Source organism: Esox lucius, chromosome 11 (genome assembly GCF_011004845.1).
Source record: "Esox lucius isolate fEsoLuc1 chromosome 11, fEsoLuc1.pri, whole genome shotgun sequence".
Lineage (NCBI taxonomy): Eukaryota > Metazoa > Chordata > Actinopteri > Esociformes > Esocidae > Esox > Esox lucius.
The window spans coordinates 16,249,076-16,276,992 of NC_047579.1; the positions used below are offsets into that span (position 1 = coordinate 16,249,076).

General features: G+C 42.4%; 2 protein-coding genes across 2 annotated transcripts in view; both read left to right on the plus strand.

The window, feature by feature from the left end:
* Positions 1-27,917, plus strand: part of LOC105006816 (protein NLRC3-like) — a 925,414-nt gene that overhangs the window by 383,642 nt on the left and 513,855 nt on the right. The window lies entirely within an intron of this gene.
* Positions 1,183-16,395, plus strand: LOC114830845 (NLR family CARD domain-containing protein 3-like). The gene is made up of 3 exons (XM_034295274.1): positions 1,183-1,251; positions 7,992-8,124; positions 14,354-16,395. The coding sequence occupies exon 3, from the start codon at positions 14,383-14,385 to the stop codon at positions 16,354-16,356; it is 1,974 nt and encodes a 657-aa protein (XP_034151165.1). The 5' UTR covers positions 1,183-1,251; positions 7,992-8,124; positions 14,354-14,382; the 3' UTR covers positions 16,357-16,395.

The following is a 27,917-nucleotide window of genomic DNA, read 5'->3' on the forward strand; positions in this document are numbered from 1 at the left end:
GAAATGTGTCTGACCTGGAAGGTGTTTGAATTGACACTTCAATGTCTCTTTGCTGCTGTTTTACATTGGACAGATCACTGCTGGAGTCAATGGACAACTTGCACTCTTCCTTGTTACTAATCAACAACTTTTCTGTAATCCTTCATCATCCACTCAATATTGATCTGCTATTTCTCTCAGCTGTTCTTGAAAACACGAAGTCCACCAGGACATTATCCAATTGCATACTGTTATTGTACCACTGAGTGACGTTGTTTTGGATTCAAATGTCTGTTGTTGCGTAGTCACGGTATCATAGGTTAACAATGTAACAAAAGCATGGGGAAAGTAAATGTTAATTGTCAGATCCCGCAGGTGATTTGGATAGAAAGTTGAGGGCCTACATGTAGGCCTACATGTCAGCTTGGATATAGGCTACTGTACGTTTCAGATCTGATAGAGACCTCTAAGATCAGGCTAACATAGGCTAGCCTATTGGCTTCCATAATTATTTTTGAAATTATAGTTATTCACTGGATTGTGATGTCTGACAAGTATTAAGTATTGGTGATGAAAGAGTTTGCATTCCAACTTCACAGCGGCCTAAAGCTCTGTCATTCTCTTGTGCAAAAGTGATTCACAGATTGAACTAATCTTCTAGAGCAATTATTCAGTATACCCAGTTCACTGAAAAGATTAGTTAAAAAAGAACAAATCGTTCATGATTCGCACATCACTGAACATAAGTACACTTCTGCGGCTTAAGAACACGTCATTAATCTGGCGTAGACTTTTCTTAGGAACTTTCTAAAGAAAACATTTAAGAAAAAACTTAGACATTGGTGAATGAGGCCCAATGTGATAAATATGTTTGATAAATCCAAGTCATTCACCACAGACAACACACAGTAGACACTCCAACTGTCTCTGAAGCCCAATGCTACAAGGCAAAAGCAGTATTCTGGTGTTTCAAAACACAGTAAAGCTTATAAACAATGCTTGATCTAAATTGTTTTATATATACATTGTACATTTGAAAAACAGTGCTGTTCTTTCATGGGTTAGAAACAGAACCTGTACAGTATGATTGTAGTGTGGTTACAGCAGGTGTTTCCTGAAGTCTAGTGGAAGGTAACAATACAACACGTATCAATGTACGTATGTGGCGCGGGAAGACGGCTGAACTGAAATCGAAAGGAACTTTTAGTTTTTGTTCTGGGCTCCATTTTCAGACACCGCAGGAAAAAACACAAGAGAAGATGCAACAATAACGTAAGTATTTGAAGGACAAATAATATTTTCTCAAAGATAGAAGATTAAAATCAATAACAGAAGTGAGATATTGTTAGTACTTGAGCGTTAAAAGTTTATGATGCTGTAACTGCTGATATCAGGAGACTAATAAATACTGTCGTGTAGAGGAACATATTTCCTGATAAAACACGACCAAAGACCCTGTTGGTGCTTCCTCATACAACAAATAATGACCAGTAACTTACGTTGTGATTGGTTGTTTGCTTTTAAGTGAATAATTTAGTCTCTGTTATTCTATACAATATACACAGTTATAAGACAGGTTTATTATACAAAATACCCAACATGGTACGTTCCAATCTCCCCTTTTGTGCATGGGTCTATTTATAGAGTCCAAGACAGTCACATGGACAGATCCTAGCAAGATATATGGACAGAATATAGGGGCCCCTCAGTCTCAGATCCGTTTTAGATTAAAGTAGAACTGAACAGATTTATTTATTAAGTATGGCCCCTATTGTTGTTATTTGATCACAACATTTTTGCTGACAACTAAAAGAGCAAAATTGTGCATTTGTAAATAAAAACGTTTTAAACTTTACTACAATATAGGGCGTGGCCATCTTGGAATCGTCAGGTGAGTGACGTAGCGACTCACTGTCAGCTAGCAGGTGTTATTAGATAGAAGACTGACAGATTGATAACAGGCAGTTAAAAATGTCTTCAAATGACCAGCAATAAGAGATGCAAAGGGGGATTATATAGTACAGCCCCAGAGAGTACAAATGAATTTTACAGTACAGAAGACTACCATGTCCTACCTCTCAATGACAACCAGACCCATAACCAAGAGGAGCCACTCTGTTCATCAGAAGAGAGAGCGTGAAGACGCGCTATCCGGCTAGAGGAGGTATGGTCTGTAGCTGCTAGGCATAGTGTAGATATGTATATGTTGTAAGATGTATATAGACTGTAGCAAAATAATAGTTGGTAGCGATATATGTTTTCATGGGTATAATGGGTCGGTCTTCCATTGTTACTGCAGTTTGCCGGGTTTGATATTAGAGCGCTACCATTCTAGTGACATCAGTTGTACACGTCATTCCAACATGGCAGTGCCCCATACTTTTTAAGTACACAATGTACACAATAAGAATGTATATTATTTTTACTATATGGCGTAGATGTTTATCATTAATTCTTTTTATGTTAATAAATATATACCCAATTATATCAATGTATGTAATCACAATTCAGTTTCACTTTAATTCCCAATAAACAATGAATTCATGGAACAAATTAATTTAATATATAAAGAGGGAATTATAATTACCGTACAAGTATCCAAGATAAGAGTTCTCCGGAGACTGAAGATGTAGACAGGAGTGAGGAAAATGCAAGAGAGAGCTTTCCCAAACTCCACTCTGGTCTATACAGTTTTGCTCATAGATTTGCATACCCTGGCATACATTATGAAATTCTGGTATTGATTTTAAAAATATGACTGATCATGCAGAAAAACTATTTTATTTAAGAATAGTGATCATATGAAGCAAGTTGTTATCACATAGTTGTCTGGCTCCTTTTAAAATCATAATGATAAAAGAAATCAGCCAAATGGCCCAGATCAAATGTTAACATACCTTTGAAACGTTTGGCCTTGTTACAGACAAACACGGTGACACACACAGGTGAAAATAGCAATTAAAGGTGAATTTCCCACACCTGTGGGTTTTTATATTCCAATTAGTGTCTGTGTATAAATAGTCAAAGAGTTTGTTAGCTCTCATGTGGATACACTGAGTTGGCTAGGTACTGAGCCATGGGGAGCAGGAAAGAACTGTCAAAAGACCTGCGTGACAAGGTAATGAAACTTTAAAAAGTTGGAAAAGGATATATAAAGACATCCAAAGCCTTGCAAATGCCAGTCAGTACTGTTCAATCACGTATTGGGAAGTGGAACATCTAGGGAGCCATGGTCAGGTATACCAAGAAAGATTTCAGCCAAAACTGCCAGAAGAAATGTTCGGGATACAAAGAAACACCCACAGGTAAACACAAGAGAAATACAGGCTGCTCTGAAAAAAGACGGTGTGGTTGTTTAAAGGAACACAATACAACAATACTTGAACAAAAATGAGCTGCATGGTGGAGTTGCCAGACAGAAAAAAGCCCTCTTACACTTTCCAGCACAACAATGATCATGAGCACAAGGCCAAGTTGTCCCTCCAATGGTTACAGCAGAAAAAGTTTCTGTAGTGGCCATCACGGTCTCCTGACCTTAATATCATCGAGCAAGAAATGTTGGGCTTCATAGACAAATATTACAAAACACTGTATGCTGTCATTGATGCTGAATGGAACAAAACACTTTATTAAGTATTAAGACTTTTGAACAGTGTTTAGTTCATTTTTTTCTTTGTTGCCATGATTTGTTTTATAAATGTGCCATTCTGTTATGACCTACAGTTGAACGTGAATCCCATAAATAAGAACGTGTTTTGCCTGCTCACTCATGTTTTCTTTACAAATGGTACATATATTACCAATTCTCCAAGGGTATGCAAACTTTTGAGCACAACTGTAAGTCCCTCATGTGCCCCCTGCAACCTTTACCCACTTCACACCATCGTCCATGAGGTTAATACGATTACTTCTAGTCAAGTATCAAACAAACTCACATTCTCATAGTCATTTCCAAAAAAACAAATTAGACAAATACTGTGACTGGAAGATGTAAAACATAACAGATGCCAATGCTCTGTTATAACTATGCAAACAGGAAAAAACTAATTCTTCATGTAACTCTTTAAGATTGATTAATTGATTCGCTTTAAACTCTCAGTTCCTCTCTTTTCCGTCATAATTAATCATACAGTGGATGCTATGATTAATTACAGTGCAGACAGTGTATTTAAATAATGGCGGGTGTGTAGTATTTTATATCCACTGTACATTTCCCCTGCTTTCACGTCATAAAGTCAATGGAAAGACACCATGAGTGAAAGCAGAATCACAGCGAATACGGCCCTCAGTACATAAAAACATTGGTAGCATGGACAAATCCAATATTCATTCAATAAGGAGCTGCATACTGTATATTCAGCAGTGGATTGAGTGGAATTTGGCAAAACCTTCCTCTTATTTGTCCTGTTAAAGGCACTGACAATGTAGCTTGACTCCGGTCAGTTAACTTCCATCCTGGCTTATGACAAGTGTCCTAAGTCTGGAACTGTCCTATGGATCAATCCTCAAACGTTTTATGTTGCCACTCGACGGGTTCCTATCGCTCAACAATATTTGTAGTTGTGCTTATTTAGAACAGCTTCACTCACCAAGCCTGAGGTACTAAAATTCACCCTTATTGTACTTGTGCTGCCGCTAATTAGTCTTTAGTACCCCTTTTAGTCTGTTTACTGTCTGGTGCTCCCCAATCTGTGGGTATTTTTCCCAGCCGTATCTCACTATTCCCAATCAGCCTTTTCCCCTCCTACCTGATTCTAAGCAAACCTCCCAGCACTCAGGATAATGTCTGCCCAGACTCAGTGTCAGAGGTTGGGTCTTTTTATGGCAAGTGATTAAGGTTCTCTTTTGACCCTATATTTAACTATATTTAAACCAAACCAGTATTTATCCTTATCTAACTAATGCTGATCTTCTGACAGTCCAGGTGTTATCCGCTTAGACTTTATCAGAGATCAGATCTTTTTATGGCATAGAATTACGTTTCTGTAACGATTTCATGGTTCTTCTTCTGACCCTATCATATGCTAAACCAAAATTAAGATAAACCAGTATTTATCCATGGTCAACTCACTTCTTCTGATACTACCATTAACTAAACCAAATACTCCCCCATATGAACGATGAGCCAGCCTTTTGACGCTCAAGGTCACTTCTCACTCTACCTTAGAGTTAACACTTGAGAAAATATACTTCCCTTTACCCTGTCTTAGAATAAACACCTCAGAGAGTTAATTTATTTTACCCCACCTTAGAATAAACACCAGTACCATAGGTCGAAACACTCACCAACGATGGCATCTACCCCTTTCTCTTAGCTGCCTACAAGAGACCAGAACGGGGAACTGATAACGTCCCAAGGTCTACGTTTTGATTTATGTAATATGCGGATTGTGTCACTGGCCACTATCACTAGTAACAACGGGGCTGCGTCTCAGAGGAAAAATAATTATAATCAAGCATTTAACAATTACACACACAGAGACACACACACACACACACACACAGAGGGAGAGTTCCTACCTTTATTCGGGTTAGTCAGTCAGCCATACAGAAAGCGTCATGAAGTCTGGGAGAATCCAGTTGCCCAGGGTCAGATAATTCAGATCAAATCTTCTCGGGTCTTTGATTGATCTCTTGTTACGTGACTTAGAAGACCTTTTTTTATTCATCACATTTTTGAAGGAGGTACATACCATACCATCTTCTTCCGCTTACCCGGGGCCGGGTCGCGGGGGCAGCAGTCTAAGCAGAGATGCCCAGACTTCCCTCTCCCCAGACACTTCCTCCAGCTCTTCCGGGGGGACACTGAGGCGTTTCCAGGCCAGCCGGGAGACATAGTCCCTCCAGCGTGTCCTAGGTCTTCCCCAGGGTCTCCTTCCGGTGGGACGGGACCGGAACACCTTCCCAGGAAGGTGTTCAGGAAGCATCCGAAACAGATGCCCAAGCCACCTCAGCTGACCCCTCTCGATGTGGAGGAGCAGCGGCTCTACTCTGAGCTCCTCCCGGGTGACCGAGCTTCTCACCCTATCTCTAAGGGATCGCCCAGCCACCCTGTGGAGAAAGCTCATTTCGGCTGCCTGTATCTGGGATCTTTTCCTTTCGGTCATGACCCAAAGCTCATGACCATAGGTGAGAGTAGTAACATAGATTGACCGGTAAATCGAGAGCTTCGCCTAGCGGCTCAGCTCTTTCTTCACCACGACAGACCGATTCATCGACCGCATTACTGCAGAAGCTGCACCGATCCGTCTGTCAATCTCCCGTTCCATCCTTCCCTCACTCGTGAACAAGACCCCTAGATACTTAAACTCCTCCACTTGAGGCAGGCACTCTCCACCAACCTGAAGTGGGCAAGCCACCCTTTTCCGACTGAGGACCATGGCCTCAGATTTGGAGGTATTGATTTTCATCCCAACCGCTTCACACTCGGCTGCAAACCATCCCAGTGCATGCTGAAGGTCCTGGTTTAAAGGGGCCAACACGACAACATCATCCGCAAAGAGCAGAGACGAAATCGTGTGGTCCCCAAACCTGACACCCTCCGGCCCCTGGCTGCGCCTAGAAATTGTGTCCATAAAAATTGCACTGGGGTCCAACATGCACTGGGAACAAGTCTGACTTACTGCCGGCAATGTGGACCAAGCTCCTGCTTCGGTCGTACAGGGACCTGACAGCCCTTAGCAAAGGACCCAGGACCCCATATTCCCGAAGCACTCTCCACAGGATGCCGCGAGGGACACAGTCGAATGCCTTCTCCAAATCCACAAAACACATGTGGATTGGTTGGGCAAACTCCCATGAACCCTCCATCACCCTGTAGAGGGTATAGAGCTGGTCCAGTGTTCCACGGCCCGGACGAAAACCACACTGTTCCTCCTGAATCCGAGGTTCTACTATCGGCCGTATTCTCCTCTCCAGTACCCTGGCATAGACTTTCCCAGGGAGGCTGAGAAGTGTGATCCCCCTGTAGTTGGAACACACCCTCCGGTCCCCCTTCTTAAAAAGAGGGACCACCACCCCGGTCTGCCATCCCAGAGGCACTGTCCCCGACCTCCACACGATGTTGCACAGGCGTGTCAACCAAGACAGCCCCACAACATCCAGAGACTTGAGGTACTCAGGGCGGATCTCTTGACTACCTCTGTGGGCGATGGGTCAGACTAAGAGCGGTCCAAAACCCTTTAATGATGAGAAACATTTTGAGGACCGTGCGTGAGTGGCTGACACATTTTACATAATTGTTAAATGATTGGTTTACTATGACATCATTTTCCAATCCCCTCCCCTTGTTTATGAAGGAGGTACACATTTAACATAATTGTCCAATGATTGGTTTATCATTAACACATCCCCTCTTATAGTCCTTATTTTGGGTCTATGTAGGTCCTCCCCGTCTCGTCACAGAGCCTTTGAAAGTTTTCTGTTTTACTGGGGCCTTTGGCTGGTTCACAGACAAACACCAAGGGGGTTGTGGGTAGTTTGACGTCATCTGTTTCAGGTCCTGGTGTAGATTATCACCAAGGGGGTTGTGGGTAGTTTGACGTCATCTGTTTCTGGTCCTGGTGTAGATTCATCTGCCGTTGGCTGTGGCTCCTGAAACCCTCAGCTCACTTCCTGTACTCTGCTCTTTTTCTCATCAGGGTCCTATAGGCCATTAATTACCCAGTGTAGGTCCTCTAGCGTGTGCTTTTATCCGTCTGTGGGGGTATGTAGACTTCTGTGTGGTTGAATTTCCACAGAAGGTAGGGGGACCGTACTTTTATATTTAGGAACTCCAGGCCTGGTGAACAGTGTGTTGAAAGTACTGCAACATCTGAGCTCCAGCGAAAGTTAACCATAATGTAGACACCTTTACATTTGCTAGACTCCAAAGTTCTGTCCTGCCAGTAGATGGAAGAACCAGCTGGGGTAATGGCCGAGTCAGGCACCATAGGGTCTAGCCAGGTCTCTTCAAACGCTATGTCCCGCTAGAAGTTAATCCAAGCGTGTTGTTTGTCCATTTTATTGTCCAGGGAGTGAACATTTGCAGTATCTGAGTTGAGAACTACGAAGGATAGCGGTGAATCTGCCCCTCTTCTTCCTCCTCCGTCGGCGTGTTGGTCAACAAATCAGCAGAAGGACAAAGGAATCACAGCAACTGCAGTAGTAAGTAGAGAAACAGAGCACAAGCCATTATGCAAAAACTCAGACTGAGTTTCCTAAAGCACCCATTTTAAGCAAATGTGCACAAACTCCAATTCAGTTCACACTGAATCAACTAACCGACATCTTAATCACCCTCGTAGTACCATCTTGGTTTTTGATAGTATGTGTTTACTCAAGTCAATTTGTCATGTGACTCATCTAGATATTGTTTGTCTCCATAGTATTTGCAATATGAGGTTCCATGACTTTTCCTAAATAGGTGTATATTACATTGTTTCTGTTGTCAGAATTCTAAACTCACAAACTCAAAACTATTTAGAGACTATTTACAGCTTTTTTATCCTGTTTTCCTACTTAATCCGCCCAAAGCGCACGCCACTTGGAGTTACCGGAGCAGGTGCTAATCACCCCTCACTGAATGAATGACGTCAATGGATGTATGGGTGATACTCCCAGATGAAAGTGTCTTGATTGAATTTGAAAAACAAATGATAGCCTCAACAATGTATGATGTTACTGTTTTTCAATATAAGAAAAACAAAATATCAAACATCCAATCATCTGTCTATGAATTTGTGTTGATTATTTTACCCAAGATTCAGATTCTTATGTAATTAATCTAATGTATATACAAACTATAGTGATATACAAACACTAGTCTTGACTATTCAACAAATACATTTTTATTGGAACGTAATACAAATTATGTCTTGACAATTCAAAAATGTATTAGGCTACTCATGCCTTTTTTTATTAGGAGTAACAAAATATCAAACATGGGCTAATATCTGTATGGATTTGGCTGATTATTTTACAGAAGATTCAGCTTCATATGTAATTCATCAGTTGTATTAGACTGAATATTTGTTTGCAACGATATCCTAAGTTTCACAGTTTATTTATCAAATGCACCCCATAACACAGTGTCATCCTGTGTTATTTTAGTCTTTGTCAATAGGATGGGAGGAGCATAATCCATGTGTGACCAGCCTACCAAAAGCCGGACGGGGGAGGGGTTTTGTAGCCAATTCATATTTGTGAAAAACGATGGTCAAGTGTCTGATCACCACGGCTAGGAAACCTAATGTGATGGTGGTATTTCAGCAAAATCTACTTCATATTTTCCTTATTTAAATCGCCAACAACAATAAAAGCTGCATCAGGGTGAACAGTCCATTTATTACTCTGTAAAGGTCCTCCAGTGCACGCGTTTTATCCACCTGCGGGGTATATAGACTGGTGTGATTATAGCAGACCTGAATTCCAGCAGAAGGTAGAAGGGCTGTACCTTTATAGTCAGTAGCTCCAGGTCTGGTGAACAGTGTGTTGAAAGCACTGCAACATCCGTTCCCCAGCAAGAGTTGTAGACCCGTTTGCCTGACTTCAAAGTTCTGTCCTGCCAGTAGATAGAAAAGACAGCAGGGTTGATGCCTGACTCAGGCACTGTAGAATCCAACCAGGTCTTTACAAATGCTAGCATATAACAGTTTGCAATGTCCCTCTGAAAGTTAATGCGTGCGTGTAGTTTGTCACATTTTTTGTCCAGTAGAGAAGTCAGTGCAAAAAATAAAATCTAAATAAATAAACAAAAGGAAGAATAAAAAGGTAATCTGCAGTGTAACCCCCAAATGGTGAAGTGGATGTAAGTAATCAAGCAAAAGTAAGATGTTGGAAAACAAACAATATAGTATATATAACACTGTACATAGCAGCAGTAAAAAAAAAAAAGAAATATAGTACTGCAGCTTTTGATTGTATTGATTGTGCTGGAGATGTCATTCATATTCATGGCAGGTCCCTTGTACCGCCACGACATCTCCCACTTGCACGGTCAGCTGTCCCTTTCTGGTACCTGGGGACCTGGTTCTGGACAGCCTCATCAGTGGCATCCCGGTTGGAAAGATTCTTCCTTATGGCTCCTGTAATAAAGTAATCAGATATTGTACTTAAACGGTCTGACATGATTTTGAGAATTGCATGAAATTCAAGACAAATGAAATGTTTCATGAAGACAACATGCTAGCGCAACTATAGTCTTGTTTTTACCTGATTGTAGAGCCAGCTGTGCCCTCGGCTTGACATTCTTTTCAGTCAGACGTTTATCAGAAGCTAAAAAGCACAATGAAATGTAAATTGCTCAATAGTGAAATTAACAAAACTGCCATAAGGGTTCACGTTCAGACAAACGCAGTTTCATTAATACTGGATTCTAGTGTAACTATAGTCTTGTTTTTACCTGATTGTAGAGCTAGCTGTGCCCTCTTCTCCAAATGTTCTGAAAGTAAACATTTATGTATTCAGTTATGTATTCAGTCCTAAATATCTGGTTATTTTACAATCAGAACTCAAATCGCAGTGTCCGCCACAATGTTAATTCTTACATTCATGTGCAGAGCTAAAACATCCCCCATCCACCTCTGCCTTTTTGCCCTTAAAAATAAATTGAAATTGACAAACAAAATTGGAAGCAACATGTTTTAATAACAAGTTAAGCATCTGGGTTAAGTGAATTAACCCACACTTACCTATGTAGCCATCCTCTACATGGTGGCGTGGAGTACTGTGCTTGCTCCATCCTAAAAATAAACATAAAAGTTGATGAACAGGTAAATATGGTGAAACCATTAAACATTGCAAAGAAAAATGTGGATACACAGACACCTCTGTAAAGGAATTGCAACAAGTCCAGGTTTAGCTAGTCTATCTACATTTACTGCCAAGAGTAACATTATCCACAAGATGTGGATAACGTTACACAAAGAAACACGATTTAGCCAACGTTACGTATCAGTTGATAAAAGTTACAAGGAGTAAGCACATATTATACAATTCTAACTTGTTGATACCCTAAGAAACACGATTTAGACAAGTTAGCTAACGATGTTACCATACCTGTTCAACTGTTGATATGCGAAGAAGCACAAAACATCAGAACTTGAGGATAAATGAAAAAACAAAAAATAGTAAGCAACCAAACTTGTGGACACAAGAATAAACAAGGGTTACTGTAGGTATTTAATCTCAGGCCAATGTTGTTTTTTTCAAGCTCAGTTTCTATAATTTGATTTCCCAGCAATGGTTTAGAACTTGTGTTCAGCTACCAGTAACTTGACTAAAGATTTTGAATCTTAATAGAATATTTCAAACAGTCATTGTTTAATACAAAACAGTCATTACGTTCTTACTCAGTTACCTAACAACACTTAATGCTGGTTATTTATAATAGAACAGAACTCACCATAGATGTAGGTGACTCAGCGTTCAACAATTTTGTCCAAATAATCCTAGATCTTCGTTTGTTTTGGGAGTTCATCAAATTGTAATAAAACAATGTGATAGTCCAATTCAATTCAGAGCATATAGCTTATACCTTACACACTTTGAACAAGAGTTGACGAGAGAACCAAGTCGCTAAAATGAATGTTCCTTCTTGTTTTCATGGTACTACAGCGTGGGATCCAAATGGCGATTGTCTTGCCTTACAAATGTGCAATTCGCTATAGCGCCATCTACGGACACTGCAGTGTTTAAACACAGTAAAGAATTGTCCCCCATGAAGCATTAAAGTTCGAGGCTATAGATGAGTAGTTGAGCCGGTACCATGCAGTGGAAAATGGCCATTAGTTTGTGAACATTTTATGGTAAGCAATGGCGAGACACAAGCAATAGTGCAAAAGTCAAAGTCTATTTTATTTATAAACTACAAATGTTGACCAAAATTCTGTACACTAAGATTTAACAATATTAAAATAAATCAAATAATCAGTACAAGAATAAAAGGGGTACAATAGCATCTCTGTTGGAAGAAAATGGCAACACAAGCAGATATAGCAGACTAAAGCCCACGCTGGTGGTGGTGGTGAAGCCACCTGAGATGCAAAATAGCTTATGCAAATTGAGATCAGGAGAAAAGTGGCAAAAGCTGGTGGCCCGCTGGCTGTACGACATTATTGCCGCCGGCTGCCCGCCAGCAATTGCTCACTGGGTAGTTAAGGCAGGCCAAATAGCTTCAGTCAAGCTAACTTAGCAAATGTCAAGCTGGTAATTATTCAGCGCTGAAAATTGTCTTTTTAACAAAATAATAGTTTATCAAGTGACCCTATTAGAAAATCATTGTAATAAGCAATTTTGCATCTTCCTTATTCCAAATAATTGACTTTGTTTGTACACCAAATCTGCGAAAGTAAGACTCCAGATCCATTCTTGTGACCGTGGTCTAAAATTGCAAAGGAAAATTGGGATTTTGCTCCGTCACATTAGGCGCAAAATTAAAAAAGGTCCCTGACGATTATTACCTAACTAAACATTTCAGTTCAGCTAATGTTGTATAGCATTTAGTTTCATTCTACAGCAGTAGTTTCACTTTCTGATAGCGATGACGGTTATCTTACTTAATCATCACCATCATGGGCACACACACACTACGTTTTTAAGTTATACAGGCCCCAAAAGTGTCTCGGCCCACCGGACAAATGCCTGGTATGCCAGATTACCAGACAAGGCCTGTTCAAAAGATACAACCTAATAGTTAATTAACGCTATTTATGCTAATAATCATACGTAAAATCTATAAACGTTTTCATCATATGAACTGGGGATGGCTAAACATGTAAAACGTAGTTGGTTTCGTGTCTGTAGCTCTAACAGTTCAAACGGTACAGCCTAATAGGTAATTAACGCTATTGGTCATTAGAGGTAGCATAAAGGGCTAACTTTGTGAAGTCATAGTTCAGTTGATTTTTGACATAGCAACTAGTTTCATTGTCAGCCCTGTTCAGAAGTATGGCTGGCAAGTAAATCAGATATACGGTTCAGGAGAAAAATAGTTTTCTCCTACTGGAGAACGCCTAATAAACAACATAAACAGTAATAAGCAACAAACTACGTAGTGAATGCGGAGCCATTGTCAGTGACACCTTTCTCTAAGGCGCAACAGTAATTATCTATTCAACAAATTCATTGTTATTGGAACTTAAAACAAACAATATCTTCAACAATTCAACAAATGTATAACACGTTGCTATTTTTCGTTAGGGTAGAAACAAAATGTCAAACATCCTATCATCTGTCTATGAATTTTCGCTAAAAGTGTATATTTTGTTATGTGCGCTACTGTAAATAATTATTTAAAATTGTTTACATGCATAGCATTAATGGGCACAAATATGGCTATTTGTGTTATTCATCCTTTGCAATTATCATGTTTATCAAGATTCCTTGGTTTATGCCTGTATATATGGCTATTCATGTGTAAATCCTCTAATCTTCACAAATGGTTGATAATGTCACTATTTTACCTTCTTCATCATCAAAATAACATTAAAATAAAAACAAACTTCTAATGGATTAGTTTGTGGTTAATGTAAGTGGGGTGTAGTTTATTTAAAAAAATGTATTTAAAAAATTCAATAGCCGGAGTTGAAATAGTTGTTTCAATAATTGCTTCAGTGCAACCACATTCTTGTATTCTTCAAATGTATTGGGCATTTAATACAAACAAATTCTGTAATTCATTGTTTTTATACAGTTTACTATATTTTCTATGTTGTTTGATATCAACACAGTAGACAGACTGATACTGTGGCTGTCTGATGATGCTGTGGAGCAGAATGTATGTGCTGATAGGGACGATTCATATGCTAATGACGCCAAACGGTGTTGGTTCTGGTGGATACTTGGGGTCTGAATGGTCTGCTGGTTCTAATGTTAAGCAGATTATCTTAGAATTTGAGGGCAAGGGGTCTTGTCACCAGGGGTACCAGGTCTTTTTGACTGGTGGATCTAAGACAGGGCTGGATGGAGGACAGGGGGGCTTGTCACCAGGGGTGCTGATCACTTGTGTACGACTGTTTGAACTGGAGTCACGTGGGTCTCATTGGAGAATTGACTCGACAGCCACCTGTGTTCACCTTCTGTTGACTTATAGCCTGAAATGAAAACACATAAGTCTGAGGGAGGAGAGAAAGGAGAGAGATGGGAGAAAGGGAGGGAATAAGGGAGAGATCTCTTCTAACTGCTTCCCAGAGAGACTCATTTTAGAGGAAGTTGTCTCTCTAATGAGTATCTCCAGACAGACACACATTAACCCACCTAAGATATTGTCTATTATTTAAAGGGCTTTTAAATACCAGATAGTGTTAATCTGTTTTAACATTCAAAGGTTGTCATTGAGTCCAAGATTATTTGAGAATTTTATCTTACTATGTTCATTCTCAACTTTTTCCTATAGGTCAAACTCTTCTGTGGTTCCAACAAGAAATGAAGACTAACATGAAAAAGAAGTATCAAATCCTGTGTGAAGGAAATAGACCGCATGTAAACCAAACTCTATTAAAGGACATCTACACAGAGCTCTACATCACGAAGGATGAAAGTAAAGGAGTTCATGAAGAACATGAGGTCAGACAGATCGAGAATACGTCCAAGAGACAAACAAGACCAGAGACACCAATCACTTGCAATGACATCTTCAAGCCAATAAAACAACATCAGAAGCATAATGGGAGCCCGGCTCTGTTGATCAGAAAACCAACATCTACATCATTGAACCATGAAGACATGTTCCCAGAAAGGACTAGCTCATCACAAGAGTATGAGTCAGAATCACCTCTGGTAGATTTACATGGTCACAACAAACATTTGAAAAGGAAAGGTTTGAGAAACTTGACTAAAGGAATAGCTGGGATCGGAAAAACAGTCTGTGTGCAGAAGGTCATCCTTGACTGGGCAGAGGGAAAAGTGAATCAGGACATTCATTTTATATTTCCTCTTCCGTTTCGTGATTTAAACATGAAAAAGGACCAATGTAGTCTAATGCAACTTCTTACCCACTACTTCCCAGAGCTAAAAGAGATTGATAGTATTGAAGATGGTTTAACCAAAACCATTTTTATTTTTGATGGTCTGGATGAGTGTCGACTTCCTCTAGACTTTAAAAACAATAAGAAGTGCTGTGATGTCACAGAACCAACCTCAGTGGACGTGTTGCTGACAAACCTTATCGAGGGGAATCTGCTTCCCTCTGCTCTCCTCTGGATAACCACACGACCTGCAGCAGCCAATCGGATCCCTCCTGAATGTGTTGACCAAGTAACAGAGATACGAGGGTTCAATGAGCCACAGAAAGAGGAGTACTTCAGGAAGAAAATCACAGACCAGAATCTGGCCAATGAAATCATCAAGCACATAAAAACATCCAGAAGCCTCCACATCATGTGTCACATACCAGTCTTCTGTTGGATATCAGCCACTGTCCTTGAGTCGATGCTGAAAGAAGCAAAGAAAGAAGAAATCCCCAAAACTCTGACTCAGATGTACGAACGCTTCCTGCTCATCCAAACCAGTATGAAAAACAAAAAGTACAACAAATCCACAGAAATAAATCCAAAGGAACTGTCTCCGTCCAACAAAGACATGATCCTGAAGTTGTCAAAGCTGGCTTTCCAACAGCTTCAGAAGGGCAACCTGATCTTCTATGAGGAGGACCTGAGAGAGTGTGGCATTGATGTCTCAGAGGCATCAGAGTACTCAGCACTGTGTACAGAGATCTTTAAAGAAGAATCTGGGCTTTACCAAGAGAAGGTCTTTAGCTTTGTTTATCTGAGCATTCAGGAGTTCCTAGCAGCAGTACATGTTCTAGAATCTTGTCTTAGCAAGGAGGAACATGTCTTTCCCCCCACTCAGAACCCAGATTGGTATTATAAGCACATGTTGAGAGCAGGCTGGTTATCTGTCTTACACTGGAGAGCAGACAGGTTATATGACTTACACAGGAGGGCAGTAGACCAAGTCTTGAAGAGTAAGAATGGACACCTGGACCTGTTCCTCCGCTTCCTTCTGGGTCTCTCACTGAAGTCCAGTCAGAATCTGTTACAAGGGATTCTGACACAGACAGGAAGTACAACACTGAGTAATGAGGAAACAGTTAAGGGAACCGTTATGTACCTTTCAGATATAATCAAGAAAGAATCCTCACCAGAAAGGATCATCAACTTGTTTCACTGTCTGAATGAACTTGGTGACAACTCTCTAGTTGAAGACATTCAGACCTCCCTACGATCAGGGACTCTTTCAGAAACAGAACTACAACCTCACCAATGTTCAGCTCTGGCCTACCTGTTACTGATGTCAGAGGAGGTACTGGAGGAGTTCGACATGAAGGCATACAAGACATCAAAGGAAGGTTATCGGAGGTTGCTGCCGGTAGTGAAAACCTGTAAGAGAGCAATGTAAGTTCTGGTAATGTTTTGATGTATACAGTATTATTATGCTGAAGGCTTTGTACATCTTATATATCATCTCCTGTTTCCAGACTGGGTGTCTGTAACCTCAGATCTTATTGCTTTAAGACACTTTATCAGTTCATTAACTTCAAATGCACATATTTCTTTACATATATTTTTACCTAGGAGATGCTCTTATCCAGTGGGATTTACAGTAAAACACAAACAATCTTGTTTTTAAGTCCATATAATGACTGGAAACTCAGAAATCCACGTTCCTTGTTCTCTAATCCTAAACCTATTTCTAACCTAACTCTTCCCTTATACTAACTCCACCCCTAAACTCAGTAAGATAACACTTATGCCTTAAAAAAACGTTGCTCTAAAACCTAACACTAAACTAGAACTAAAAGTAATCAAAATTCTGAGAGTATACATCTTTTTTACTACAAACCTAACCCATCCATCCATCCATCTTCTCCCGCTTATCCGGGGCCGGGTCGCGGGGGCAGCAGTCTAAGCAGGGATAAACCTAACCCGTAAACCGGAAATCAAATTTTCCATAGTGGGGACCTGCCGTTAACCTTGTGGGGAACCCTATAAAACAGGGGCCACATTCAGAAAATATTTTAAGACTCAAAGTACTTCCTTACTTTCTATTTAGGAGGAACTCTTAGAAACAATGGGTGTGTCAGTCCTAATTTTAGGACTTTTACATTTTTGGCCTAAGAGTATTTTACTAAGCATTTTAATGCTATAACCAGCTCCTAAATCTGTGAAAAGTTAAGGGTAGTCAAGAGATCTCTTAAGTCAGTAAGACCAAACCACAAATAATCCCAAAAGGGCTACTGGCAATCCGCCTCATAATCAGGACAACATTTTAGAAACATTTCATGATACTGAGCTTTTGAAAAGGCATTGTCTTAATCGAGAGGGTATTATGATCATAGTAGAGCTAGTCAGGGATACAATCACTTCACCAACAAACAGAAACATCCTAATAACACCAGAGATAAAGGTTGTGACAACTCAGAGCTACTTGGCCACAGGGAAAATGCAGCTATGCAGCACAGATGAACTACGTATATCTCAGTCCTCTTGTCAGTAGAATATTACATTAAAAAATAAATGAACTCTCCAGACCCCATATTGTCTAACAAATCATTCAGTTTCCTCTTGATGTTCACTACAAAGAAACAAAGCTGACTTCATGGCCATAGCTGGACCATCTGGTGTAGTTGGTGCTATGAGACACATTGCACATTGAGACACATTGTACATTGAGACACATTGTACATTGAGACACATTGCACATTGAGATACATTGTACATTGAGACACATTGTACATTGAGACACATTGTACATTGAGACACATTGTACATTGAGACACATTGCACATTGAGACACATTGTACATTGAGACACATTGCACATTGAGACACATTGTACATTGAGACACATTGCACATTGAGACACATTGTACATTGAGACACATTGTACATTGAGACACATTGTACATTGAGACACATTGTACATTGAGACACATTGTACATTGAGACACATGGCACATTGAGACACATTGTACATTGAGACACATTGCACATTGAAACACATTGCACAAATTATTGCACCATCAAAAGATGAACAAGCATTTGTTTACGAGCTGCCAGACATGAAAGTGGCTAAAAATTAGCTGAACATATCATGACCAGTCAGTATATCATTCTTGGTTTCATGTTTAATCAGTAACACTTGGCCTACATTTTTATTTGAGTATTTTTATTTAAATATGGCAACATGACACATCCTTCTACAGTATTTCTATAATTAATTCATTGACAGAGACCCCTCCCCTGTCAGACAATCACTGAGGGAATATTAAGTACTGTAGGCTTGTTAGTGGAACATGACATCATCCACAGCAACAGGGTCAACCCCGCCCTTTCTCTTAGCTTAAGACATCTCCCCATTTCTTAGTAAAAGTCTTAGCATCTTTGTGAATAGTTTTTAAGAGGAATCTCTGAGCTAGACACTTTTACTGCTGTTTAGGAGTCCTCCTAGTGGTAAGATAGTGGTTTGTGAATATGTCCCCAAATATATGAATCATTCAAACTAATATTCATTTAAACCCTCTGATGTCTACAGATCCACCCCACTTTTTGCCAGACCGCCTAAGCGGAGCGAATGTCTCTTACTAAGTGAGTGACTGCCTGACTGAGTTAAATTGCGTAGTGGTTAGAGAAGCGGACCTGTAAACTATAGGTCCCGCGTTCGTATCTCCTCACAGGCGAAGCAAAGTATGTAAATGTATCTACATTATAGTAACCCTGAAATAAAACAGTTTACGCTTATATTGCGACTGTTTCTGGTGGTGATACGAATAAGCCTATTACTGGCTAATAAGCTGTTAAAACACCTGTGGTTAGAGAAGCGGACCTGTGTACTATAGGTCTCATGTTCGTATCTCCTCACAGGCAAAGCGAAGTATGTGTTATGAATTATTCCGTATAGATGAAAACTTTGCTGGCTAAATGTATCTACATTATAGTAAGCCTGAAATAAAACTGTTTATGCTTGTATTGCACTGTTTCTGGTGGATTTTCGAAGTACGCATCCGTGCATGCGTTTTGGGTCAGGATAGACAAACACATTTTCTGGCTACAACATACAGTAGTTACGTTATGGTAAGTCTTAACTGAAACTGTATACGGTTATATTGGGACTGTTTCTGACGTAAAAGTTCATCTTCAGTCTCGCTAGCATTTGCTCAATTCTTATGATTATTCCTAGGAAGTTAGTAGATACTAGTAAGCCTATTACAGGCTAATAAGCTGTTAAAACGCCAGTGGCAAAAGCCATACAGTTCATAGACGCTATGGTGGAGGTAAGCTAAATAAGAAACGTTAGTCAGTTTAATACAATGCTCAATGGAGGCTAGCAACTGCTGAGACATGTAATGCCGTGGCGTAGTGGTTAAAGACAGTGCCTCTAAAGTGGACGACTTCTATTGAGAGCAAAAACATTTATTAATTTTATTTGTGGGCTGCAATAAAACTATTTACGGTTATACAGTATTGCGACTATTTCTGGTAGAGTCCATGAGAGTCCTTTATTGATAGTTATTGTATCAATGTCATTCACGAATGAAAGAAAAATGTACATTGTTATGCCATGAAATGAAATAGCTTTGGCAGACTCACTAGCAATTTCTCAATTCTTATGACTATTCCAGTAAGTTAGTAGATACTGGTAAAGCCTATTACTGGCTATTATGTTAAAACAGCCAATGGAAAAAGAAGATTAGTTCAGGGTAGACACAGAAGGCTATACACCTGTAAAACGTACAGGTCTGTGGTGTAGTGGTAAATGATTCAGCCTTCCACGTTGGCTACCTGGGATCGAATCTTGAGAGGGCAACACGTTTTATTGCAGGGCCGCTGAACTAGGCTTGCCTAGTTGAATAACAACGTTGATGATTTTCTATATTGGAAGTACTTTGGAAACCAGTTCGCAAACCCAATTTATTTCTCTTTTTAGTCTGAAACAACAATTATTTCCAGATGAGTTGGCGAATCTTTGTGTTCCACGTACATTTCTCCACTAGGGTAACGTCAGTAGAAAAACAACAGCCAACCTGATAATTAGGAGAGGTAAAATGTAACCTATTTTATTGTTCATTTCACGTCTAACATATATGTAGTGTTGAAGTATAACACTTCCCCGAGTTGGTTTGTTGGAAAGGAGAATAAAACACAGGGAGTCAGGGCAATTACCGTAGTTATACGTCCATTTATTACAGAAGCTTCTGGAGACACGTGTCGCCGCACAATGTCTAAGGATCAACATTCAAAACATCATTTTTATACTTCTACTACGCCGAAAAGATAGAGGCGTTAACTTACAAAGTGTGTGCCATTGGCCCAATCCCAGTTTTATTCCTTATAGGATAACTGCAAGTATCCCCTTGCCCCCCTTTCTGGTTTCTGTCTTGTCTGTCCGACTATGTGTGTGTGTCTCTGACCTGTGACCTGTTTCTCACAAAACAGACATACTAAATCTTTCTCTCCCCGGCAACTGCTTAAACAGGGTTTCCTATTCTCCTACTTGCTCCTTCAGTTTCGGTTCATATTACAGACATTTAATATTTTGTTTCATTGGTTACAACAGCTTATAACAGTTCACTAACTTATATAATCAATACATCTACATTGGTTACAACAGCTTATAACAGTTCACTAACTTATACAATCACTACATCTACAATTCCCCCTTTTGATCTCTCCCCAGAGAGATCACCCCTATTCGCCAAGCTCCAGTTCTCCCGGGTCATGCTGCTCCAGTAGAGGCATCAGCATCCCTGATGGCGATCCTGGAGCCTTCTCAATGGCTGTAGAAATCACTCTCATGGCAAGCCCTCTTATGCATGGGATACAACAAAACCCACAAGTAACCATTATAGCACCAAATGTAGAAAGCGATAAAAGAACAGACATTATCAAACCTTTCCACTGGCCGAACATCGAGGTCAGCCATTCCTCCAGCGGATTATCTATCCCAGAATGCTCGTATGCGACCCCTTGACATAGTCCAATTCAATCCCCCAAATTTCCTCAAGCAGGTGTCCTCAGGTGGGGTCGCTGACCTCTTCGCTGGGGGAATGAAGACCCGATGCCAACCTGGGAAACCTGTATCAACACACAACACACATATCATTATTCTACCAATTCCCATATACTACTTCATTCTACTATCATCTCCCCAGACCTTTCTCTGTAACCCTGTCATCTTGGTACGAGTGGTATGAGCCACTCGGTGTCCTATACCCCCTTTAGTTACAGTATTTTTCAGTTCTTTCCCCTAAGAGTCTATTCCCCTGGCGTCGTCCTTTGTCTCCTTCACTCGCTCGTAGTCCCGCCGTGTCCTGGGGTCCGCTCCTGGCACCGGTCCGGCTGGTGTTGGTCCTCCTTCCGTCCACGCTGGGGAAAGCTCCTCCTTCCCGGTTTGGATGAGGTCCTTTAGCGACCTTCCTGGCTCCTGCGCTGGTGTACACTGGCTCCAATGGTACCAGGTCTCTCCTTTGTCCCTCAGGCGGACCGCATGACTCGTTCTCTCCACCACCTGATGAGGACCCGTCCACCTTGGCTCCGACCACTTTCGCTTGATGACCTTCAGCAACACCCACTCCGCCTGGGGCAGGTTCTGGTCCAGCGGTTGCAGGTCCCTCCGTTCTCCGACTCTGTTGGTGAATTCTGAAACGAGAGCTCGCAATTCATCAAAATACATTCTGTGATCTTTGGGCCACTTTTCCCCTTCCGGGACCGCAGGCCCCGCGGCTGGTCCTGGAAACTGTCTCCCCGTCAGCAGCTCGTATGGGGTGAACCCAGTGGTCTGAATTAACGAGCATTGAATCGTCATGAGTGCCAGTGGCAGTGCATCCACCCAGTTCAATTTAGTCTGTGCACCTATCTTAGCCAACTTGTTTTTTAAGTTTTGGTTCATCCTTTCTACCTTTCCCTGGGACTGTGGATGGTACACAGTGCCAAAAGCATGTTTTAGGCCCAATAAGCTCTCTAACTTCTGTAAATCACTGTTCTTAAAGTGAGTCCCATTGTCTGACCTGATTTTCTCTGGGAAGCCGTGTCTGGGAATGTACTGGTTCACTAAACACTTGATCACTGTCTGACTGTCCTCCCTTCTAGCTGGCCAGGCTTCTGGCCACCCTGTGAACATGTCCACACACACTAACATGTAGCGGCACCCCCGTACAGTTTCCCCCATGTCCGTGTAGTCTATCACTATCTCTTGTCCAGGTCTCGTAGTCATGGGGAACGCCCCCATCTCAGGTTTGATCGTCGGTTTTGGGTTGTGGTGTGTGCAGATGGTGCATGTCCTAGTGTAGTTACGTACCATTTCTACCATAAACGGGTGCCACCAATGGCACAAGTTCCTCAACATCTGTGCTGGCCCAACATGGCCCAACCCGTGGGCTTCTGCAAATGTATCTCCCCGCATGGCTGGTGGAAGTATTACTCTACCGTCTGGCCCTCTCCCGAGCCCGCTCATCTCTGTTGCCAAATTATTTTCTCTTGTGGGGAAGCCCCCTTTTGATGTCTCACTAGCTCGTCTCTCTCAGAGCCTTCTCCCCCCTTTTTCTGAAACAGGACCCCATTCATGACTCATCCTGTTTCAGAAAAATCTAGAAAAAAGGTGTTGTGTAGTCTGGTATGGCCAGATCAGCTGCGGTGGCTAGTTGTTGTTTCAGCAAAATGAAGTCCTTGTCGGCCGGGCAAGTCCAATTGAGAGTGGCTTTAAGTTTACGCATTCCCTGCTCCTTAACTAGCGCTCTAAGTGGCTCTGTGAGCCCTGAATAGTTTGGGATGTAATTCCGGCTATACCCCGTGAGCCCCAGGAATGATAGCATTTCGTGAACCGTAGTGGGTTTAGGATGGTGGAGGATGGTTGTGCGGTGAGCTGAGGAAAGCCCCGCTCCCTTCTGCAAGATCACTCTGCCCAGAAAGGAGACCTGCGTCCTTACCAGCTGTAGCTTTCCTTTTGACACCTTGAACCCTTTCTCAGCCAGTCTGGTGAGGACCGTCATTGTAGCTTGGATGCAGGCGGCCACCGTCAGGGCCGTCAGCAGCAGGTCGTCTACGTACTGGACCAAAGTTACCCCTGTCGGCAGGCAGCATCACTGCAGCGCTTCTCTCAGTACCTGGTTGAATATGACAGGGGAAAGCGCGAACCCCTGTGGTAGTCTCGTGTACCTCCATTGCCGACCCCTATGTGTGAAAGAAAAAATATCACGAAGTTCCTCTGCTAGTGGGAGACAGAAAAAACATTAGCCAGGTCAATGCAGGTGAACCATTTTTACATCTTACAGCTGTGTGAGTACCATACGTTTGGCGCCTGAGGGAGTGTCCAATCAGTGCATTCGACCGCCCTTTTAACCATGGGCCCCAGGTCTTTTGCTTGGTGTTTAGGATGCAGTGCCAGTGACACATGTGGGACGGACTCCTCCGCCATCATGTACCACTGATCCTGCTCCTCTGTCAACTGTACATCTGCCGCTACCCCTTCAGGGCCTACATATATGAATTTAGACCCGACCTGCCACGTGTCCCCACACACTACATCCCCAAACCCCTCTCTATACACCTCATCGCCCTGCCGATCATAAAATAGGGTTACATGTGGGGGGTCTGGCGGAGGAAAGTACGGCTCGAGGAGGGAGACCCACGGCCTCCACTTGAAGTTGATGTCCCGTCTGGTAACGTGACAGTTAGTCCATCTGGAGAACACAAGATATTAGCCCCCAGTTTTATCAACAAGTCTCTCCCCAATAAGTTCACTGGTGTGTTTGCTGACACCACATACGGATGGCTGAGGGCCTGTTTACCCAGTATCGTTTTAAAAGGAAATGTCACTGGCAAAGTCTGTCCCACTCCTTCAAACCCCACAACTTCCACTGTCTTGGAGGATAGTAGTCCTGTGACGGGAGGGGCGGTGATGGTGGAAAAAGTGGCCCCTGTGTCAACCAGAAAGGAGAAGTCCTTCCCGTCGACATTCAGGGACAGCATAGGGTCTGCCCTTCCCCCGCTGTCCCCTCCCCCCCCTGTAGACCGTCACACCTGGTCCCACCCTCCCTCATAAGAGAGTGGGTATTGTCCAGGTGCGCTAGGTGGTGGGACGGCGTGTGGGTTGGGAACTGGAGCTGCCCCTTGGTTTGGGTATCCTCTGCCCCCTGCAGTGTTCTGTGGGCAGTTTCTGGACCAGTGGTTCGGGTCACCACACGTAAAGCAGACTCCGTACTGGACTTGGGCTCCTGGAGCCCCTCTGCCTCTACCCCGCCCCCTCCCCCTACCATAACCTCCCCTCCCTGATTGGTAGGGCGCGGTGAATGCCCCCCGGCCACCGTGAGGTTGGGGTGCCCATGTGGGAACAGGGTATAAATCGGGTGTGTCAGGTTCTTCTGAGCCTAGAGCTGCCATCTGTCTGTGTTTCTTTTTCCCTTCATTGAGCCTCCCTTTGGCTTCACCCAGCTGTAAGCGCAACAGGTTCTCTTTCAGTCCCTGTATCTGTTTGTCTTTCTCTGTCTCCTCATCTTTTGCCCTCTGTAAATGATGTACTATGTGTCTTTCCCATACGTGTGATTCACTATCCGGCAAGTCAGGATTTGCCATCATTGCCTCCTTTATTTTCTCTGGAAGTCCCTCTAAGACCGCCCTTCTAAACCACTCCTGCTGCAGACCCCCCTTCCCCGGGTGGTGCCCTGTGTGTTTGGCCCATGTGTCCTTACATGCTTCTAGATACTGTCTAGGGTGTTGCTCTTTTTCCCAAGGTAACTTGGGCATCGGGGTCCCAGCGGGCAAGGGAAATCGTTCCCTCAGGGCCGTGGCTATGCGCCCGACCACCTGACTGAAAGGAGTGTCGTCAGGGCTCCGCCTAGTGGCGGCCCCTTTTTCTATCTCAATCATATCCTGGGCGGACACGGCTCGGTCGACTACTGCCCTCCAGTCCCCCAGTGCCAACATTTGACCAGCTGTGAGTTTATCAAATTGTGACAACCATAGTCCACCTCCCTCTCCCATCGGGGGTAATTTATCTACCAGTGCCTGTACGTGTCCCAGCTCCAATGGTTTATATCGCGGTTCTCCGCCTCCCACTCTAAAGAGAGGCAGCTGAAACCCAGCACAACCAGCTTCCCCTGCTTGTGACCGCGTATACATTTTATTTTGAGTCTTTTGAATTGATTCTACTGTGTCATGGTGTAGTTTATGTTCTGGTGGGGGCGTACGCGGCAGAGGGTATACGTCTACGTCTCCCTTACTCCCGTCTCCATCTTTTCTTTATGGCCCCTGTAATCTCCTCTTGTTTATTCTTTCCTAGTCGTCTCCCCTTCTCGCTCCTCTTTCTCTGCCCTTGCCTTGAACGGTTTCACCTCCCCCTCAGTGTCTGTCTCGCTCTCTGACTCCGCCTTCCTACTTAATTTTCTCTTATCTTGCTTTCCTGTGAATTGAGTTATGGGCTTGCTGTTCTGTGTGTCTAAAGACAATATCCCACTCTCTAAACATAACGCTGGATATAATGGTACACGGTACCATGCACCACCAGGTCATCTTCATATGCTGGGGGTTCTATCTCTCCTCCCTTTTTCTCCTTAATTTTCTGTCCCTTTTTCTCTTTGTTCACATGGTCTACGCCCTGACACCACACTGCTAATTTACACCATTCTTTTCTGTGCTTTTCCCATTCCTTCTCCTTTTCTCTATATCTCCCTCTCTTGACCAAATTGGCTGTTTCCTTCTTGTCTCTAACTCTATCTCGATTTTTAGAACACTCCTTCTCCTTATTCCACAAAATAACATGTAATGATCTCCTTTCCTCCATCCTTAATCCTGCCTCACTCACCACTTGTCGCAATTTCTCTTCTATCCCTTCTTTTTCTTTCTGAATTGGGTCCATCCTGCCTACAACAGTCATTACATTTGCCACCTGTATCCCCAATTGTTTCCACTTTCCCGTGCCTGGACACCGCCCATCGTCATCAACTTCTCTCTCACACTCCCCGTTCATTTCAACCTGACTTACGTTACTGTGAGTCCCAGACTCAGAATAATTAACAAATGATTAACGGGTACCTGACCCAACACTTTTGGGACTTGAACCCAGTTCTCTTATACAGAATTTGGGGAGCTCTAAAACTCCCCGGGACTCTAACCCAGATACAGAATTTGGGGAGTTATAAAACTCCCCGGGACTCTAACCCAAATACAGAATTTGGGGAGTTATAAAACTCCCCGGGACTCTAACCCAGATACAGAATTTGGGGAGTTATAAAACTCCCCGGGACTCTAACCCAAATACAGAATTTGGGGAGTTATAAAACTCCCCGGGACTCTAACCCAGATACAGAATTTGGGGAGTTCTAAAACTCCCCGGGACTCTAACCCAGATACAGAATTTGGGGAGTTCTAAAACTCCCCGGGACTCTAACCCAATACAGAATTTGGGGAGTTCTAAACCTCCCCGGGACTCTAACCCAGATACAGAATTTGGGGAGTTATAAAACTCCCCGGGACTCTAACCCAGATACAGAATTTGGGGAGTTATAAAACTCCCCGGGACTCCAACCCAGATACAGAATTTGGGGAGTTATAAAACTCCCCGGGACTCTAACCCAGATACAGAATTTGGGGAGCTATAAAACTCCCCGGGACTCTAACCCAGATGAACCTTTACACACAATAAGTACTTCGAGGTGCCCCTAAGTCCTCGGGACTCTAACCCGACTGGTTGCCGAGACTCTAACTCGCAACTCTCCACCGTCCCCGTCGGGAAGTGGCGTAGGGTAGTCAACCCTAGAACGATTAACGGGCCTCTAACCCGACTTAGAGTGAGACTCTAACTCACACACCGGTAGCGGGCCTCTAACCCGACTTACAGTGAGACTCTAACTCACACACCGGTAACGGGCCTCTAACCCGACTTATAGTGAGACTCTAACTCACAGACCGTTCCCCTGACCCCCTGAATTTAAACCAGTCTCCCAATACGTTTTCCACAGGTCCACAATTTAGTTCATAGCCAATATGCAGATTTAGATATAACAGGCTCTGCTTACCTTTATCATGAGCCGGCTCGGAACCTGTGAATCTCGCGTAGGTTGTCTGGACAAGATCGAATTCCTTCTCCTCTTTCCAATCCCGGACGAGCCCCCAAATTGTTGAAGTATAACACTTCCCCGAGTTGGTTTGTTGGAAAGGAGAATAAAACACAGGGAGTCAGGGCAATTACCGTAGTTATACGTCCATTTATTACAGAAGCTTCTGGAGACACGTGTCGCCGCACAATGTCTAAGGATCAACATTCAAAACATCATTTTTATACTTCTACTACGCCGAAAAGATAGAGGCGTTAACTTACAAAGTGTGTGCCATTGGCCCAATCCCAGTTTTATTCCTTATAGGATAACTGCAAGTATCCCCTTGCCCCCCTTTCTGGTTTCTGTCTTGTCTGTCCGACTATGTGTGTGTGTCTCTGACCTGTGACCTGTTTCTCACAAAACAGACATACTAAATCTTTCTCTCCCCGGCAACTGCTTAAACAGGGTTTCCTATTCTCCTACTTGCTCCTTCAGTTTCGGTTCATATTACAGACATTTAATATTTTGTTTCATTGGTTACAACAGCTTATAACAGTTCACTAACTTATATAATCAATACATCTACATTGGTTACAACAGCTTATAACAGTTCACTAACTTATACAATCACTACATCTACAGTAGCCTACTTTGTAGACTTGTAAGAATATAGCCTGCTTATAGTGGAAAAGATATTAAGAATATACCTGGTTGAGCCAAGGGAGGGAGTATTTCAATTAGTTATTGAGGAATATAAACCGAGCAGGGCTCTTAGATCCATGAACACAGGTCAGCTAGTGGAGCCCAGAGTCCAAACTAAACATGGAGAAGCTGCATTTAGCATTTATGCTGAACAATACTGGAATAAACTACCAGAAGATCTTAGACATGCCCCAAACGTATACATTTTAAATCCAGGTTAAAAACAC